General features: G+C 40.5%; 1 protein-coding gene across 1 annotated transcript; it reads right to left on the minus strand.

Moving 5' to 3' along the window:
• Positions 1–783: 783 nt before the first annotated feature.
• Positions 784–19075, minus strand: snrnp70 (small nuclear ribonucleoprotein 70 (U1)). The gene is made up of 10 exons (XM_020102958.2): positions 18859–19075; positions 15881–16034; positions 15732–15794; positions 13201–13255; positions 9882–9946; positions 9728–9790; positions 8898–8979; positions 2711–2812; positions 2144–2243; positions 784–2057 (listed from the first exon to the last, which is right to left on the minus strand). The coding sequence occupies exons 2-10, from the start codon at positions 16025–16027 to the stop codon at positions 1325–1327; spliced, it is 1410 nt and encodes a 469-aa protein (XP_019958517.2). The 5' UTR covers positions 16028–16034; positions 18859–19075; the 3' UTR covers positions 784–1324.
• Between the last annotated feature and the right edge of the window lie 2099 nt (positions 19076–21174).

Here is a 21174-nt window from a genome sequence, read left to right on the forward strand (position 1 = left end):
ATTCTATTTCGTGTTTGTGTTTAATGTTTAAGTTTTAGTTGTGTTGTTGTGATATTTGGTAATATGTTATTTGAAAGTTAATGTTAGTTCTGTTATGCTGATCACTTTCCCTGCATGCATCTAACTACTTTCTTTAACCTGGCACCAACACCTCACACACTCATCTCCACAAACTTAACACCTACATTTGATCTGGCCAATGCACCTGATAAGTATTCTGCCATGTTGCGCAAAACTAGCAGCAGCAAACTCCGTGTAAACAAACAGCCGATCGTCAGCTGTGCTGTGGCTGCGTGCCTTGGTGACATCACCCCAGTGAAAGCCCGGGATGTAAACAAAGCAACTTGGACTCACAGGGGACTAGTGCTGGAGATTCATAGTAAATAAAGAGTTTTGCGGCAGATAATGCGTTATTTAGGGGCTGTATTGTGGATGCCCCAGTCACTTGCGTTGTATGGATATGCACCGATCGTGTGTGGATCTCAAAGTGTCCGAAGGACTCCAAGTTACTCCAAACCTTTATGGGTGAGTAGATCTACATACCATATGCTGGAAATAAGGAGCAGGTTGAAAAAAACCGAACTTCTCCTTTGAGGCAAATTAATTATTTGTTTACCACACAATTCACACTTACGTGATTAAAGCTATAGCAAGTACAGTTTAGGAGTAGTGGTCTTTATTTATAATGAATGGTAAAAAAAAAAAAGGAAAGCAATGGTTGCCTTAAATGTAGTGGTGTAGTGAAAGGCGATACAAATGTGTGTGTAATGTAGCAACTCAGGCTTTCAATCACATCTTTATTAAAATGACCCTGCAAAACTAACATACATACAGGAGACAGGAATATTCCAGTAAGAAGAAACAAAGAAAGAATAGTCACATTTCCTTCAACTTCACATACATTGAGCAGAAACTGGTAACTGTCCAATTTATCATACAATATAACAGGTTTTTTGAAAGGAAACAAAAAACAATCTACCCATCTCAAAATGAATAGGTAATTTCAAAGTTTATCATGGGAGAGAATAATCGTGTTGAGTTCGAATCATTTGTGGTCATCACTAATAACATTTAGTGGCCGATTAGTTGGGCAATGCAACAAAGCTGCTGCTTCTAGTGACATCAAATCTTGTATATGCATGAATTGTGTGCAACAATATCAAATGGAATATTTCAACAGATTCTTGACAGCTAGCTAAATGTGTGATACTGAGGAAGCCCTGACCCCTTTCAGGCTTTTGAGCCTTGGCAGAAATCGAGGGCCAATTTAAAGGATAGTAGGAAATTGATTTATGAGTGGTAGTCTACTGGGAGAGTGGCCAGATCAGTATTCATCACCTGGTACCTCCATCTTGTAACCATTCTCACTAGAGCCATAGCCATCAGCAGATGGCACTGACTGCTGGTCCAGCATCCCATCCTGACTGTAGTCCTCCATGTGAGACGGGGCTCCTCCCTCATCCTCAGTGCCCATGTCATCCTGCGGGCCCAAGCCTTCACGCAGGGATGCGTGCCGTTCTTCCCTGCGATCCCCTTTATCTCTTTCCCCTCGCTCCCTTTTGTGCTCCCTGTCTCTTTCCCGATCTCCCCTGCGCCTCTCTTTGTCCCTGTGGCTACGCCTTCGATCCCTGTCTCTTTCTCGATCTCTACGCTCCTCCATGCCTTCACCCACTTCTCCTTCATGTTCCTCGAGGATCCGCTCCTCACCATCAGGGGCAACATCTCCCTGGCTGACCTCCTCCCCATCCAGCCCCTTGCCTCTCTCCCTTTCCCTCTTACGATCCCGGCTCCTGCTCCTCCTCTTCCGCTCTCGACTCCTCTCCCTGCTTCGGCTGTCTCCTACCATTGCACCCCCACGCTCCCTCTCTCGCTCTCGACGCCTACTACCACTGCTACCATCCTCTCCTCCTCCAGTCGGTCTGTCTCTCTCTCTTTCACGCTCTCGAGAGCGTGTGCGACGACGGCGTTCCCGTGACCTAGATCTTCGACGGTCTCTATCCTTTTCCCTGTCGCGCTCCCGGCTTCGTTCCCTCCGTTCTCCACGTTCGCTCCGATCGCTATGAGAGGTCAGGAAAAAGTGAAAACTGTTATACACAGCAGGAAACAATTGTAAACTAAACAGGTCTTCTCTTAAAGCACTTACGCCCCCAGGGTGCGATCGTCATAACGTGACGCATCATCTCGACCAGAGTGCTTTATGTTGACATCAGCTCCACCTCTCCTAGTGCCACCCAAACCTCCACCTGATAAAGAAAACAAGCAAAATGAGATTTCTCCACAGGAAGCTTTAGTGTAGCATTTGCATAATGCTGGATGACAGATGTCAGGATTTTGGCAAGCAAGAGCCAGTATTACTGCATGCCCAAGGATGCAACACAGTTACAGGGTCACCATGACCTTTATTTGTCAGCATCGGGGGCATGATAAGAAACATGAAATAAAAAACATTTAAGAGCCTACATCTATGGCTTTGATTGTAGATCACCTTAAGGATCAAGCTCTCAAATGGCTAGACAATTAATTCATCTACACAAAAACATATTACAATTTCCTCATCGTCAAAAAGATAGAATGATAGAAAAATGGTATTTCCATAGTTTTTAAATTAAATTAACAAAACAAAATGCACAAAACATGAAGCTTTCTGAAGTCACTATTAATATTTTAATTTAAAATTTAATGAAAACAGATGCCAAAAATGGGGGCTGACCTAGTCTGCGTGGATGCCATCCTTTGACAGTGCGTCCTCGTTCCACGTCCACTAGCACCCTTCTACCATCAATCTTCTTCCCGTCTGCATGTTTATAGGCGGCTGGAGAAGAGGAATGGGAGAGGGAATACAGATGTGAGATCAGAGTATGACTGCATCGATATGGCCAAGGAAACCAACAATGCATTATTATACTGACCAGGAGCAGGCGAGGCAGAGATGGCTGAGTAAACTTCCTTACACCCAAATAACTGTTACTTCAATACCCAACTTGACTGTTTATTGTTTAAATTACAGTGGCAGTGTGTACATTACTGAGGTGGGGTAAAGTCTACATTCTAGACATTTGATATAAGCCAGATTGTTTTAAAGATGACACATTCTATTTTGATGGATGCTCAATCCCAATCACATGTTAAATGGTGATTAGGACAGCCAACCAGCCCTTCTGGAACCGTTGACAATCTAATTTCCACTTCTTTACCAGGGAAATGTCTTTTCTATGAAAAATATTTCTTGAATTAGTGACTGTGCCAACAGCTTGTCAATGGTCAGACATATAAAATGCATTTATCACTTTAAGCAGTGTAGACTTTTCACCAGAGATCTATGGTATGAAGGTAATCTCTTCTGATGATCTTTTGAGACCTTTTACACTCTGAGAAGACAATAAGAATGTTTATTACCTCACCAAAAGCAACTGACCAATGACAGATTAACATATACCATTTTAAATGGATGATGAATGAAGATAGCATATTAGCTCTTTCAGCAACAAAATGCAGCATCCACATTGCAAGATGGAACGCTTCCAAAAGTCCTTCATTCCTATTGCTGTCAGATTCTACAACGCCACTCAAAATGTTAAATAAGTGCAACGCTGTTTTTTTCATATATAACTATTCACAACACTATTTTAACATTATTCCTCACGTACAAAATCTGTGTTACATATCAATTGTATCATTATTATTATTATTAAGCAGTAACAGGCCCGCACTTCTTTTTTATTCTTTCTATGTCGTTTTATAAGCAGTATTTATTGTTACACCAGGTTTTTAATGCTCTTAGCTTGATTGTTCTCTCCCTTGTACGTCGCTTTGGACAAAAGCGTCTGCTAAATGACTAAATGTAAATGTAATGTAAATGTATTATTATGTTATTTCACATGCCTCGTATGAATTTCACCGATCACTTTATATATTCATATTTTAGTCTACCTATGGTTAATTTATACCCATACATTTATACACTGCTCAATAAAATGAAGGCAACATTTACATCACACATAGGATCTCATTGAACAAAAAGTATATGTTATATTTATGTTATCCATTGAGGACAAAATAAATGTAAAATGGTCAATGGTAACCAAAATCATTAACCCCTTGAGTGCTGGTTTTACAAATCCCACCGAAATCAAAGAGAAAATCTTAAATCACATGCTGATCCAACTTGTGAATTGTCATCACAACAAATAATTAGGTTGGGTGTATGACCACCACGTGCCTGTAGGCAAATCCCAACAATACAACGATGTAACAATGATACAGGACATCCCAGACATTCTGAATTGTATTCACATCTGGGGAATGTGAGACCCAGCCAATGGCATCCATGCCTTCCTCATCTTAGAACTGCCTACACACTCTGGCCACTTGAGGCTGGGCACAACGAGGAACCCGGGTCGCTGATGCCATCGACTGGCCATCATGGTTCACTAAACCTAAATTCAATTGAACACCTATGGGACTTTATGTATTGGTGTATCCAATCCACTCGCCAGGAGCTCACTGATGCAGGTCTGGGAAGGGAACGGGACACCATCCGCTCATGGGGAGCATGCCCAGAGATTGTTGGGAATGCATACAGGCACGCGGTGGAGGCCATACACACTACTGAGTCACATTATGAGCGGCCCTGATGAAATTCACGCAAGTTGGATCAGCCTGTTTAAATTTTTTACTTTGATTTTCAGTGTAGTTTTGATTCCAGCCCTCAATGGGTTGATGATTTTGGTTTCCATTGACTGTTAAGTAATTATGCTCTCTACAATTATACAAAGATTTCCAACATGACTAATTTGTTCATCAAGACCTGAAGTATGATGTAAGTGTCACCTTAATTGATTTAAGCAGTGCATTATGTCCTTATTCTGAATTTTTATAAAAATGTTGTTATATTGCCTTTTTTTAATCCCTTGTCTACCTAATGTTGACATTCTGCTACTGTTACAAGTGAATTTCCCCGGCCCAGAATCAATAAAGTTTTATGTCATCTTATCTCAACTAGGGCTGCAACAACGATTTGATTAAACTGATACAAGAATTCAGTTTTCAATGTCTTTTTTTTTTTTTTTTTTTTTTTTTTTTATAAACACAATGTCTCTTGATAGTGACAAGATGCAAACACATGTATAACCAGGTTTAACAGGCTATCTTAGATAGGTCATTTTAAATTGATGGCGGCAGTGCAATGGGGCATCCTAATTGTTCTGCTGAATGTGGACTATGATTACAACAAGACTACTTGATATACTATATGTCTAATCACTCTACCATTACTGACAGTAATTCCTCAATTCAGTTACCTTCCATCACGCTTCAAACTGTTTACTCTAATGCCGTAATTGCTCTTATTTCTCTGACGTTCTCCATTACACGTTGCATCTATTGCACTTCTGTCCGTCCTGGGAGAGGGATCCCTCACACGTGGCTCTCTCTGAGGTTTCTACATTCTTTTTCCCTTTGTTAAAGCCCTATGAGACAAGGGTTAAGGCTAACCCTAACCCTAATTTAATTTTGACCAATATCTGTTATGCAGATAGGAAGAGCACTGAAAAATATAGGTTTTTTTCAAATTAACTGCAGGAAAAAATGAAGTTCCTTCTGCCTTTTTTATCAGATTAATACTTAATTGAAGCAGTCAACAGATAAATCGATTTTAAAAATTATTGTTTGTTGCAGCCCTAGTGTAAACAATACAACATGGAGTCACACACACTAACAGCAATGCAATGAAGAAAATACAACAGACCTACAGCTCAACCGTTTTTTCCCCAATACCTTGACTGTGGTGGGCCGCCATAGTTTCATAAAGATCTGTTTTCTCACAAACATGTTGACCCATTCGTCACAGATGGACTGGCTATTGACACGATATATATATACACATGTATACACACGTGTGTGTATATATACAAATATGTATATATATATATAGACATGTATATATACACACACACAAATTCATATAGTTGGTTAACAGCTTAACTGTAAATTAGGAACATCAATAGAGGACAAAAGGATGGAATCCAACAGTGAAGAACATTTATCAACAAGGATTCAACAAGGCATTTGGCATACTTGCAACTTTGTGTACATTTTGCCTCACACCCATTATACCACACAACAGCCTTTCAATCCATCTTGTATGATCGAAGGATGCGGCGAAATCCAGCCTGGTCATGGTGGCTGCTAGACTGGTCTGATGTGGTGAAGATCACTGAGGGATTAACTTTTCTGCCCAAGCAGAGGTCCTTACCATAACCCATCAATAACTAACTATACTGTTAATGGTCTTACCATAATCCCTCAATGACGGGCCGCATGACAGTTCCTGACCCTGTTGTAGGGCTTGAGCAAAATCCTTCAGCACCAAAATACACATACTGTCACAACACCTCTATAGGGGCCTTACCAGAACCCCAAGACTTCCTGTGTTCACTAAGGATTTCAACTTCCTATCCAATGATAGGGCCTTACCAAACCCCCAACAATCCTACCAGGATGACCAACTTACAAACATAAAAAAGTAGGGGGAGTTGCCTTTTCACAAACTCAACCAGCTAATGAGAAAGTAACTATACTTTGTTTTTATCTGAACTCAATTGAGACATGTTCCTACAATGACATGTTTTGAATATGAATTGGGCTGTCAAACTGATTTAGTGTGTCCAATGTATGTAAAGAACATGTCTTTAGTTGGAACTAAGTAAATTACTTTGATCTGTTCATGAAGGCTAAATCAACTATCTGCCTTAAGGTATGTAATGAATACATGTATTAATAGCCCACGACGTAGGATAACTAAGATAATCCCCCCTCATCTGCCTTTTCTATTAAAGCCAGCACAGACTGTTAGTTTGGATGGAATTTACTCTCTTGATCACACATGGACATGCACAACCATCTTACCAACTTTTTGCAGCTAACAGTCTTTTTTGAAGTTTTTATTGTAAAGTGTTCCGACACCTGATGACTTGTCTCCTTTGTGTCTTTGGTGGCGTTTGCCTCCACCATTTCTCAAATGCTTACTCTCCAGCAAGGACGATACAATATTTAATGTGAGCTACAAAAGTCCCAACATTTGCCGGTTTACCGCCCCACCGCAGGAGAAATACCCACAGTGTGTGCTGTGCATTATAGCATACCCAACTAAACGATTAAGAAATTAGTAGACAACGATTTTTATAAGGGACTAAATTGATAATGGAATCAGTATACATCTATTTTTGATAAGCACTTAAATCTATAATGAAATCTGTAGATAACTATTTTGTAAGCGATTAAACAGTTCTTGCAGCCCTATCTGGCACTATGAAACTTTATATTGTCAATTCTTTTTTCTAATTTCACCGGCTGAGAATGCACGTTGACCATTTGAAAAAAATTACATTTCCGAACTTGCTGATGTCTGCAAAAATATGACTTTTTTGGAATTCTATATATAAATGCCTTTCCTTTAGACCTATATTTACACAAGAATGCCTAATTTGCTACATACCAAATAAGACTGAAAACTGGACAAAAAGCTCAGAAATTCAGGAGCTGCATTAACCAAACTCCACAAGAAAATGGTGGGACTAACAGCTGTGTTACAACATTTCTCTTTCTTGCTCAATGACCATGTGGGCCTCCATACAGCTAGTTAATTACTGTTGTATAAGCATTCGATAACCCGAGGTGGCTTTAACACAAAAGGCAGAATCATTTGGCAACCAATAAGTCACTAGTGGTCATGTGTGTGTCCAATGGTCACAGATCCAATTAGCATTCATAGCACTAAAAGCTCTATAGGGTTTGCAAAGATGCTTTACCCAATGAACATCGCTCATTCTTCCCTATAAAGGAGATGGAGGGTGGAAAGAAATCTTACCCATCATACAAACCCATTATACCAACCATATACTGAGCTGTGGTAGTAGGGTGTAGATGTATCATAACCATCATCATCTGCCAGCCAGCTCTGGCCAATAGCCATCACAGATTGGCGGCTGCAGTGGCAATGAGAACAACACACAGTTAATATACTGTTTAGCCCCACATCCCCCCGCAGATCACCCCTGCTGTGACAGCATAGCTGTGATTCAGCAACTCTGGTCTTGAAGAGCAAATCGCACCAATAACCCAAAATGGTGTCACTGTGTTGGATGCACCATATACTTGTCTAATGAGACAGTATTGTGGCATAATTCACTGTGGCATCGCCACCAGCTTAAAATATCTCACTAGTGTGGTGAAGATGAACCATTCTCACCATGACCAGGGTTGAGGACCACCAATTAAGACTTTGACAAACAAGCTCAAAACCAAGTTATAAAAAATAATGGGTTTCCATAAAATCATACAGCTGAAACCCCATTCAATACTCAGTGACCAGTCTGACCGTTTGCTTACCGTTAAAGTCCAACCAGGCGAACTGCTCTTCCACAGAGCTACAACATCTAACTGTTAAGACAATGTGCCCCTTGACAGACAATGATGGGTCAGGGTCACCGAGGAAACACACTTCTACCTCTTGGTTCTCCCACTTTTCCAATGATGCCCCACTGAATCAAGAAATTACCTTCCTCTGCCAAACTAATAGTTGGCTGATGACAAGCATCAAACACAGACACACACATCACACGACAAGGCGTATTCAACATGCAAACCGTAGCATATACATCTGTAACTATTGCTCTGACTCCTTTGATGCCAAACAAATCAATTCTCTTATTAGCTATAATGGTCACCTTCCCAAGGTGTTGAAATCTGCCACCCCCATATAATTACAATAACATGGATGTACAACAAAGGTTTGGGATAGGGGGTTCACCTGAAGAACCACCCTGCAGGTCACAGAGATCAGTCCTCGTCAACATGTGATTAATGGTTTTGGCTCAGTGTTCAACATTGGTACTCACAGTGCATGTCTCGTTCATGCTCATACTCAATGAATGCATAGCCCCGTGGCTTCCCTGTCCTCTTGTTGTAGACTATGTAAATCTGAAACAAGCAGATGGAGACATCATTATACACAGACCTACCACACCCCAATAAATTCATATATTACAGACTTGCCCCGATAAAAATCTTCTTAAGATCAAAAATTCATATAAATTAACATGGTGTACAAATCATATGGTTCGTCACTGAGATATCTGCTTCATACACACTGTTCATATTTAAGGGAACACTTGTCACAGTATAACACCAAGCCAATAAACCTCTAAATTGTAGATATCTAGAAATTTAAGAGATTGTGAATCAATTTCACCTGCTTTGGTGCAAAGTGACAACAGACGCACTGGAGCGGTAACAGCAAGGCAAACCCCAAAAAGGGATTGGTTTTGCAGGCAGCTGCCGCAGATCATTTCTCATTCCTTATTTTTGGATATTGCTAGTGCCATTCTTACGTCTGGTAGCAGGAGGCAGCTACTCAGGTTGCACAGATGATCCAGCTCCTGTAGAATGACACAACTCAATGCATGGCTTTGCATTTGCTGTGTCATGTGTGCCACACCCAAATCTGATTGAGAGCAACTGGGACATTGGGTCTCGGTGTATGCATTGCCACCAAGATTTTGAATCCGGTTGACATCCTATGTGTGATTCAAGTGTTCCCTTAATTTTTTTGATCAGTGCCTTTTGCTGTGCAAGAGTCCATCAGGTTTCAGCTTAAGTTTACACTTTTTATGTTAAGTGTAATTTGTACACTTGCTACAAAGATGTTAGAAACAGCAGCTAAACGTACCCGTTTGACAGGGCCATACACCTCAAACTCCCGCCGAAGCTTGGACTCTGTGGTATCATAGTTCTACAAAAAAGACAAAGATGACAGAATAACATTAAAAAATGATGACATTTGCTGAATCCAAAAAATGAATGTGTGATTTGAACATACTTACCACTCGTGCAACGAACAAAGTCTTGAAGGCGTCCCCTTGTGCATTAGGGTCATTATGTGGGTCCCCTGATAAAATGCAAATAGCACAGCAGGTTAGTCTAAACCACAAGACCATTCATTCTGGTCCAATTATTTGGCAGAATTATATACTGCACAGTGGAGACAGATCACAGCAAGGCAATGCAATTCTGTCGGATGATTCACATTCAGGTTTAAGACTTTATATCATTACATCTAGGCAGGTCGAAAAACATACATACATCTGCATACATCTGTTTGTATGGTAAGTTTATTTGAACAAGCCACGTCAACCAACGCTTCCGTTTTCAGAAAGTAAACGAAGTGCAAAAAAATTAAGAAGGCCACCTGTAGGAATTTGAGTGTGCATGCACAAGGGTAGCAGATTCGCATAATAAAGGCCCCAATAATACCATATAAGGCCATATTTCCTCCACAATGCCAAAGTGTTCATTCTTTGAAAATTACAAAGAGCAAAACGATATTGAATCCCTATTTCAGGAACGCAAAGAGGACAGTCTAGATCAGTGGTTGCCAACCCGTTGATTGTGAAGGTTGTCTGTTGTTCACACGGGAAGCGTGGCTGCTACGTGTAGCGGAGCTGCTGGTTTATCTACCGCATTTCCTGCAGTACAAGTCGGATAATATTCTACACTGAAGGTCAAGATATTACAGTATGAAGATGTGCATCTTCCACTCTGCCAATAACATTCAAAGTCCCATTAGAACAAATAAATGGATTCAGAAAGTAAAACGCTGAATTGCTTTTAATTTGAAACGGGTTTGGGAAGTGTTGGACATACGTACGTTTGTAACATAGACAGATGAACATTGTGGTTCAAATCTGTATCAACAGACAAAATTATCTTTCATGTGAGTTTTAATGTTGATCTGATTAATTTATGTCACAAACAACACACAAACACTTTCTGTCTGTGTTTTAAAATAAATCGGAAAATGCAAACCTGCATTTGTTTAAAAAAAGGGGGGGTATTGGGAAATATTCGCAGGAGCAGAAGATGCATGGCTTCATACTGTATAGTACTTGTATTTATTTGAGGACACAGGACTACTTTATACAAGGAAATAGTCAAATCTATGGCCAAGCCTATGTAAAAAACAATGTGCTATAGTAGCAGAACGAGTTGAACTGAGAAGCTAAATATTGTGCCTTGAACAGATGTTACAAATATGAATTAATAATGTTAATATTGTGAATTGAATAAAGTTGCACAGCTGCCTTTCTTTGTTTACATTTATGCTCATACATTCAGCCTTTAACATATTTTGCAAAAATAATAAATGACCCTCCTCAGTGGGTTTTTGGAAGATATCGGGGTGGTAGATCTCAGCTTACATTTAGAATAAAAAGGTGATCTTGGGCTTGAAAAGGTTGGTGACCACTGGTCTAGATCAACAGTGGAATTAAGACTAAAGCAGCTGTTGCCATGTCATGGTTCACACTACCAGCTGTGTCAGGGCACATCCACCTGACCTTCACTACACCAAATGCATGCTCTGCCAGGGCACAAGTGCACACTTGTGTCATAATATGATGCATGATATACAGGTGCATCTCAATACATTAGAATATCATGGAAAAGTTTGTTTATTTCAAGCATTTATTTCTTTTAATTTTGATGAATAGTGCTTACAGCTCATGAAAACCCAAATTCAGTATCTCAGAAAATTTGAATATTGTGAAAAAGTTCAATATAATCAGTATGTAGACTCATGATGTCCCACTCTAATCAGCTAATTAACTCAAAACAACTGCAAAGGTTTCCTGAGCCTTTAAATGGTCTAAGGCTGGTTCAGTAGGCTACACAATCATGGGGAAGACTGCTGACTTGACAGTTGTCCAGAGGACAGTCATCGACACCCTCCACAAGGAGGTCATAAAGACGCTGGCTGTTCACAGAGTGCTGTATCCAAGCATACTCTGAAAGTTGAGTGGAAGGAAAAAGTGTGGTAGAAAAGGTGCACAAGCAACAGGGATAGCCGCAGCCTTGAGAGGACTGTGAAGCGGCCATTCAAGAATTTGGGGAGATTCACAAGGAGCGGACTGAGGCTGAAGTTAGTGCATCAAGAGCCACCACGCAGACGTATCAAGACATGGGCTACAACTGTCGCAGTCCTCATGTCAAGCCACTCCTGAACCAGAGACAACGTCAGAAGCGCCTTACCTGGGCTAAAGGACTGGACTGTTGCTCAGTGGTCCAAAGTTTCATCTTTTCAGATGAAAGTAAATTTTGCATTTCATTTGGAAATCAAGGTCACAGAGTCTGGAGGAAGAGTGGAGAGGCACAGAATCCAAGTTGCTTGAAGCCCAGTGTGAAGTTTCCACAGTCAGTGATGATTTGGAGAGCCATGTCATCTGCTGGTGTTGTTCCACTGTGTTTTATTAAGTCCAAAGTAAATGCAGCCATCTACCAGGAAAGCTTTATGGAGATGCTGATTTCATTTTCCAGAAGGACTTGGCACCTGCCCACACTGTCAAAAGTACCAATACCAGCAAAGACGCCTGACCTGAACCCCATAGGTCAGGCCACAGGGGCGGCTGCAGCTGAGGGGTAGAGCAGTCGTCTGCCAACCATAGGGTCGGCAGTTCGATCCCATCTGTATTGCATTGGGCAAGATGCTGAGCAAAGAAGTAGAAGAGCTAGAACCAAAAAAGTGCTAATAGACGCACTATATGAATGTTTATGAATGGCAAACTGTACTGTAAAGCACTTTGAGTGGTCATCAACAAACCACTTACCACAGAGAATCTATGGGGTATTGTCAAGAGGAAGATTAGAGACACCAGACCCAACAATGCAGACGAGCCGCTATCAAAGCAACCTGGGCTTCCATAACACTTCAGCAGTGCCACAGGCTGATCACCTCCATGCCACATCACATCGATGCAGTAATCCATACTTTTCATGTCCTATTAAAACCCCTTTTTTTTTATTGGTCTTACGTAATATTCTAATTATCTGATACTGAATTTTGGGTTTTCATTAGCTGTAAGCCATAATCATCAAAATTAAAAGAAATAAACACTTGGAATATTTCACTCTCTGTGTGTGTGTGTGTGTGTGTGTGTGTTAGAAAGCTTAAAAGGTTCATCTTCGTAGGAAAGTAGAACCAGAGTTTTACTCAAGTATCTTTACTCTCAACACAGAGCCTGAGGTCAGAGAGAAAAGCAGGAACTTGTTATGGGTGCATAAATAGAATAGAGGAATAAACCTAAAAAGTTGTCTTCATTGACCATACACAATGAATAAGGGATGTACTGTAAATTAGTGACAACTTACAAAGCTTGAGTTCTGTCTCCACCACTGCTTGCCTTCTCTCGATTTTCTCTCGCCTCTGCAAAAACAAAAGATTTGCATGAATTAAAGCTTCAATAATTTTCATTATCAGGTACACCTTTCTGAAGCCCCATTTCAGGCATCCTCTCTTTTACTATAACGGATGACCTTTAAAATGTTGTCCTTGGTTAAGTTTATGTAAATATTGAGGTTGTCCCACCAATTTCATAATGAACTAATTTTTCTTAACATCTTGCTGTTCTATGCCATTGTTTCATTGTAGAGCTGTACACATCACATTCATTTGTCCAGCTTCTCCTTGTTAGAGTTAATTTACTCGTGTTCTTGTTTAAGCAGATGTAATAATACCAGACTATATAAAATCATACACTTTAGACAGTTGTTAAGTTAGGAGAAACTTTATAAACTTTGTGAAACACTGTATTATTGGAGCCTTATTGTAAATCCGTTATGCAATGCCGTCAGTAAAAACAAGCTGGTGCAATTAATTAGGATTAATAAAGTCTTGTCTTATCTTAAATCAAGCGAAAATTGCACATTACAATCATTGAAATCAAAACTAATTTTTTGTAAGTCTGGCCATGATACATATACCTTTGTCGGTGAAATATGACTCTGGGACTGCTATATTTTTTGGGGGACGCTATCCATATCCAACCATATTGTAAGTAAATGTTTGTGTGTGCTGAGTTTCGTGACTTTTCAAGCATGTTTGCTGATCATAATGTGATCAATTGGAATTGCGAAGCTTAAATCTCTAGGGACCACTACACACAGCAGAACCCATTCCCGTGAATGATAGGTAGGGCTGGGCCATATGGAAAAAACCTGATTGGATAGATTTTTCTTATCAGTCGATATCAATATATCGCACTATAAATCAAATAACCAGAATTTGTTTTGCACATTTTAATTTATGCTAAATGTTTGTATGTACAATTTTTTTTTCTTATGTACAAAACAGATTTTACTTGATTGTGCAATCATCCTGTGCCACTGCACGTTTTTAGTTATTAATAAATGATGTTGGATCATGACTCTGAATCATTCCGGTCACTTTAAACCCGATGTCTTTACTGTGTGCATCACATTACGTCTCATGTTATGTAGCAGGTTTAAGCATGTCTCTTAAACTCTAAAGCGAATCAAACAAACACAAAGTAAACGTATGTGTCCTAATAACTTGTTGACCCTGACACAGGACGACTGGACATTTAATAAGCGTCTGTCCTGAAGCAGCTCTGGTTATTATTATTCAGCGGTGGAAACCCGCTAAACTATGAATGTAGCCAAAAACACGTTGATGTTTAGTCACATTAATGCAGAGTCGTCCACCTCTATGCAGGAGTCGAAACATTAACACATGTGCTGCTGGTGCTTCTACACTCTACTGTGTGCATCAACCTAACCTGATGTGGGTGTAACTATATTCCAGCCCAATGATTGGTTCGGTGCAGCGTTATTACCATTGGCTGTTCATGTTGTCCCTCAAAACATGAACGGGATGAGTTCTATGACATTCTATCAACATGTCTTAAAGTTATATCGCGATAATTATTCATATCGTTTTATAGCCCAGCCCTTATTATAGGTAATGAATGATGTGCATTACCTCAAAAGCTGCTGTCAGATTTTTTTTTTTTTTCAGGATGAAAGGCTGTGCCACATTTAGAACACACAAATGAAGATGTCTGGAGAGCTTTTGGTGATAAGGGCTGATGCCAGTGTCAATCTACAAAACTGGACATACCACACTGCAGTTGTATGCTTCTGCCAACCAGTGCAGTTTCTGTGTACATATTTCTACATACTTTTTTCATATAAAAAGGTAACTGTAACCTTTACCCTTGACAATTGAAACACAGTAAGAGTACTGTGCTGCATTCCTGTTTGAAAGCCAAATATGGGGGGGTCAAGACTAGGGGTGTGCATTGTTTATCGTCTGCGATAATATCTTAATTGTTGTTTTAACGATGTGCAAGCTCATGTTATCGAGTATTGGGTAGAGCCAAATGGAGCATGCGCCCTTCTCCACCGGCCCTGTGAGTGAGGGAGAGCCAGGTGCCTCGCAGGAGCTCCACAGGCCGAGCCGCAGTGCGCAAAGCCTGGATACAGGCACAAGGCATTCTCCATCAGCCCAGCATTTGATGACAATAGATCATTTTTCCAGCATTCTAGAGATCACAGAGCCTGCCTTCTCATTCACTGTGTGTGGGTCTCTCAGCCTTATCCCTCTCTCTTTTTCCCTCCCTCCCTCCCTCACTCTAACTCTCTTTCACCCACTCGTTCCAGACAGACAGCCCAGCCAGGCACCACCAGCGGTCTAATTATCGTTATCGGCAAAATCACAGAAAATAGAGATATTATTTTTTGTCAATATCGCACAGCCCTAGTCAAGACCCAATTGTTCGGATATTCGCCAGAGTTCATGTTTGAAAACGGCTCAATACTGCACAGTGGTCATGAAGACTAGAAAAGCGCAATATAAACAGACCATTTATCACAAATCTCACCTTTCTCTCCAGCCGCTCCTCACGGGTCTCTGCCCTTGTTGGTGGAGGAGCATCTCTCGGGTCCTAATCACAAAGGGAAGATAAAAACAGTTGTTGCACCGAGGAAGGCTGGTACACTATCAGAATATTGCAGAGGATTAAGTGTTCACCTCGAAGTGCCTGATGAATGGAGCAATGCCACTGTAAGGCTGGTTGTGATGTTTCTCGTGAGGCAACTTCTCCAGTTGAGGCAGAAATGGAATGGGATCCCGCGGCGCAAAGAGAGCCAGCAGGTTTGGCGGAAGAAACTGAGTCATCTTTCACCTGATTTAGCAGTAACGTGTCAATAGCATCAAACACACTGCAGACTGCTACAAGTACAAAGCCAGTAAAGCAAGCCATTGTTTTTATCCCCACCGTCAAACCATGAATAAAAACCATATCTTCCATATGTAGTTTGTGAACCTCACCTTTAAATAGGCACATCTTGTACAAATACTATAAAGTACTTTAACTGTGTAGTTTGAGTAATACACTGCCAAGGTACCAACAAGTTAGCTAGCCCAGACATTCATATTCGACTGGAAATGAAACGAAAGGTCCTCTGATATCTCCCAACAGGGTGCGTTCAGGGATCGTCAGACGTCTGATAAGCTTAAAATATGGTTTAAATGATGCTGTTTCAAGTCAAATATGAACATTGGGGCTTGTGGTCACTTGGATGACACCACACGAGCAGTATGGAGGCATGTTAGGTTTTTTTCTGTTGTTTTATTACATCTGAAGATTTGGTCACCGAGTAATTTCAATATTGAATTGAATCGGAAATCGAATCAAAACCTTGTGAATAAATTTGGGAAATCAGTGGCCAGTACCCAGCCTTAGTTATGAAATTACCAATATATATTGAAACTGTCAAGAAAAGGTACAGGGCTCCAGACTAACTTTTAACATTGGGTGCACCCAAACTTTTTCACATGGCTATGGACACATGGAATTGTCAAGCCAAAGAGTGCGCTGCCGGAGTTTGACAAATCAGTTTGGAGAGCGCGGACCACTGTCACTTATTGTTGTAGTCTGATTTTTTAATTGAAAACCTTTACAGTCTTATAGAAGTATTATAGACAGTTACAGTCTATAATACTTTTTAAACTACTTTCTAAACAAAAAAAACTGAGTTCTCGGGTTTGTCTGACTGATGAAAGAAATGAAAAAGCAGCCATTTGCAGTATTATAAAAGATTGTGGATGTGATACATTAAAATGCATCGAGATACATCATTGTGCATCGAATCTTTTACTGCTGAATCGTAATCAAATCGTGAGGCTCGTGAAGATGCACACCTCTATAAGGAAATAAGGTAATGTGTTAAGACGACATCATCTGTTGCGATGCCTTACTACATACGTCGTCATGCCAATTAGGTTGACATACCCAACCCTATAATTCACCAATTATACATTTTCTTGACAGTTCCCACATACATTGGTAATTTCTGAACTGGAGCTGGGTTTTGCCACTGATTCCCAATTGGTTATTGGAAGACATGGTTTTTATCCCACATCAAGGTTTGACGAATGACAATTATAGTGGATTACTTCAACTATGAAGTACTTCATAGTACAGAGTATTTGTACATGTAGTGTAAGATTCAGAGATTCACAGTGTCAAAGTTCTTATCACGGTATTATATCAGTATTACAGTGGTATTATTAAAAGGGGCTGCAAAGGTAAAACATTGTTAATACACAAACTATAGTAATTTCCCCATGTTTTGTATTAACATAATATATATTTTATCCATAAAAACTTGTTACGTGCAGACGTCAAACCCAAAATGTCAGAGTCGCGACAAAATGTCAACGTTTGTTAAATGCACACAATTTGGACAGTGGCTGTTAGCATTTGTTAGCAACGGCCAGAGATTAGTAACAGTTCACCTGCTGTTACAGCCCAAACCTGCCTCCTGCTGCTTTTGCCGTGAATACACAACACAAAGAAAATGCTGTGCTTGCATCTCGGAGACTTTTGACTTTGGTTGATGTTGGACAGTATCAACCGAATCCTACCAGTAATTACAGTGATTAAAGATTTACAGATTTACAGTACCATGGAGAATGTCACCACAGTGTACCATTCGAGTGGTAATCTTCTCATCCATACTAAGAACTTCCTGTTTCAAACATTGGTTGGCAGTGGATGACTCCAACACAAAGACTAGTTTAAGAAGCACTAAGTGAAACGGCATAATGCTCATTAACTAAGAATTTGTTCGATCAGGCTAAATTTTGATCAATAGGAGGGTCTTTGGCAGTAGTACTCCAAAATAACACGTCAAAAGTACTTCATTTGATTTATACAATTCATTTGGGCTGTTAAATCAAAAGAAAATACCACTAATGGAAGAAAGGGTGCTATCAGAGTAAATAATATCACACTTAAATCTTTCTTATTTCTAACATGACATTTCTCTGAATGGAATGACCGGTCGGGTTTAGTGAGTGTTCGAGATACTAGCTCCGTGTTAACATGCATGTGAATATAATCCAATCATACTTTCATAGTATGTATTATGACTCTACTCATCGTTTTATTTTGAAAATCCGGAAGTAGTTGCAGGCTTATTCTCGCGCTAAATCCGACTCAATGATAATTCATTAAATAGTGTTCATGTTGGGGGACCGTACATATACAGATCCTCTTTAATGTGGGTGTACAGTGATACTGCAAGTCTCGTCTGGAGACAGTAAGAACAGTGATCGATGAAGCCGCTCCGTCGTGTAGCATGAAGGTCTGAGTACAGCGTCGGGTGTACTCCTGGTGTCCATCGGTACTGGTCCGACAGAGGAGACACACACGACGGCTGGCTCGGCCGCATTAAAGTACACGAGGGGCCAACTAACAACGGAAGGACGGATTCGTGTGCAAATGTTTGTCCGCCGCAACAGTGGTGCCACGTGGCCGCTGCGGAGCCCAGTAACCAGCCCAGCAGCACGTCCACGCGCACACACACACCAGCACTCCCACAGCGAAGGATCGGTGTTATATAGACAATCGGACTCACTCTCTTAAACGTGCACTCGCGAGGAGCTCTGCACTAGCCACTTGGCTAACTGTGCTAACAATGAGCCTCGATCGCGCCCCTTACCTTCTCTCTCCTCCGAGGACTGACGAGGGTCACACCATGAACCGTGCTAAGAAGCGCACGCTGGATGCAGGTCTGCTCGACCAACACGCGGTTCGGATGAGGTTGATAACGAGAACAAACGGTGCGCTGGAGCGGGCACACACAGGAAGGCCGCACATTAGTTTTCAGAGTACGGACGGCTGCTGCGCTCCCGGAGTAAAATGGCGGGTTGCCGTATGGCGGCGACTGCTGTCGTAAAGTAAACCGCAGCCGACACGCTTTTTTTTTTTTTTTACTTGAAAAAAAAAAATAGTTATGAATACAAACCTTGAAGGCATATATCAACGAATCAGTGCTCGCAGTGGTGTTGCTACAGTATTAAAGGAAAAAGCAAACGTCAAGTTGAAAAAGAGTAAAGGGCATAAATAAAATAAATAGACTGAGGGGCCTGACTCAATCAGTATAAACCGTAACTGTTGAAGAGATTTTGCAAATGTCATTTGTTCATTATATTATCCAATGATATAAAACTTGACTTTTAGATGTTTTCAACTGTGAATAAAGTGTTTACCTTACACAATCAGGTTATTTATTTAAAGGTACAGTGTGTAGAATGTTGTGATTACTGATGGTGAAGTTGCATGTTGCAGCTGAACACCCCTCACCTCACCCTCTCCTTCCAAACATGAAAGAGAACCTATGGTAGCCTTCAGTTGTCATTAAAGGTGTTTAGTTTGTCCAGTCTGGACTAATGAAAAAAACATGTAGAGAGGACCTCCCTCCATGTAAATATAAAGTATTCAAATATAAAGGGCCTTTTCTAGGGTAAAGAAAACTACAATTTGTACAATTTAAATGAAACAAACGATTGAAAACATCATGAAGATGGTCCTACATTAGATTTCTGCCAATAGATCCCTTTCATCTAAATCTTACCTAAGTGTTCATCCTTCATAAACCCACTTACTCCCACCATATTCAGAGGAGGTCTTGTTATATCGTCAGATAAGAGACAACCTGGAAATGAATACCAAAATTCTTGTACACACTGGAAGAAAACATGTTCCACAGTCTCTGGGTCCCTCTCACAGAAATGATAGGAGTCGTTATTCCAAATAATTATTTCATGTAGGAAATTACTGGTTTGGTAAATGTCATTCAAAATGTTTAATGTTGCTTCTTTTGCTCTTTTGCTCTTAGGATCAGAGAAGATATGTATCATTTCCTTATTTTCCTCGCCTCATCCTCTTTGTAATCTCAAAGGGTGTTGTGTTTTTATAACACGTATGAACAGAATTTACAAGTGGTTCTGACCTGTTGCACGAGTCTCATGAAATGAGTCTACTGACATTCAAAACAAGTTTGTCACTGATAGTATATTCCAGTAGTTTGGAGCGATTATAGATAAATATATGAATTACACTTCATAATTATGTTGAAATTATTCTGTTTAATCTGCAGACATAACAGCAATGTGGATGTGCTTTGACACTGCTGGTGGCTAGTTGCTCTATACATGCTAGTTTATTTTCGCCTGCTTTATACTGTAAAATATAACAATGAACAAAGGCATACTAAGCACCTGCAGAAAACATGCCAGTTAGGGTTGGGCGGTATGAGCAAAATCTTATATCACGGTATGAGTAATTTCATATCACGGTAACGGTATATATCACGGTATGGTTTTTTCCCCCCTGTAAATTCAATTAATGGCTTAAAATAATAAATACTGTTGCATTTGATCATTTTCCTCTTTTATTTTTATTTGCTCACAGCAGCATAACATTATTTTAAAGAAAATATAATAATATAATAAATAATAATAATAAGACTCTGCCAAGCTCTTTTGGACGAGAGGAGCTGCTGCAACTTTTGTTTTTGATGCAGCAGGTGCGCCACGCATCTTTTGGCTTTCATAACACTGCTTAGCATGTTTTATCTTTAAGTGGTGGAAGAGGTTACTGGTGTTTCCACCTCCGGCAGCCACAGTCGCGCGACACTCTTTGCAGAGTATCACGTTTTGTTCGTTGTCTGATTTTCTAAATCCGAAAAAGTTCCACACAACAGACGTAGCGCCCTTTTTCGGAACGAGTTCCTCCTCCTCTTCGTCATGAGTGGGTCGGGCTGCCTCCGTTCCATCGTGACGTTCACTCTCCGCCTCCGCCATGATTGTTATCACTCCGGTAAAGCTGTTTCTTCTTCATGTGCTCATGCAACAACGCCAAGCAGTCTGTTGCAGTGCCTGCAGTGCCCCGTGTGTCGAGGCGGTGTAACTACAGTGACTCAGAGAGATGCCGCAGACATCTGCTCTTTCTCCGGTATAAACGGTATTGCACA

This window comes from Paralichthys olivaceus, chromosome 5, assembly GCF_024713975.1.
Source record: "Paralichthys olivaceus isolate ysfri-2021 chromosome 5, ASM2471397v2, whole genome shotgun sequence".
NCBI lineage: Eukaryota > Metazoa > Chordata > Actinopteri > Pleuronectiformes > Paralichthyidae > Paralichthys > Paralichthys olivaceus.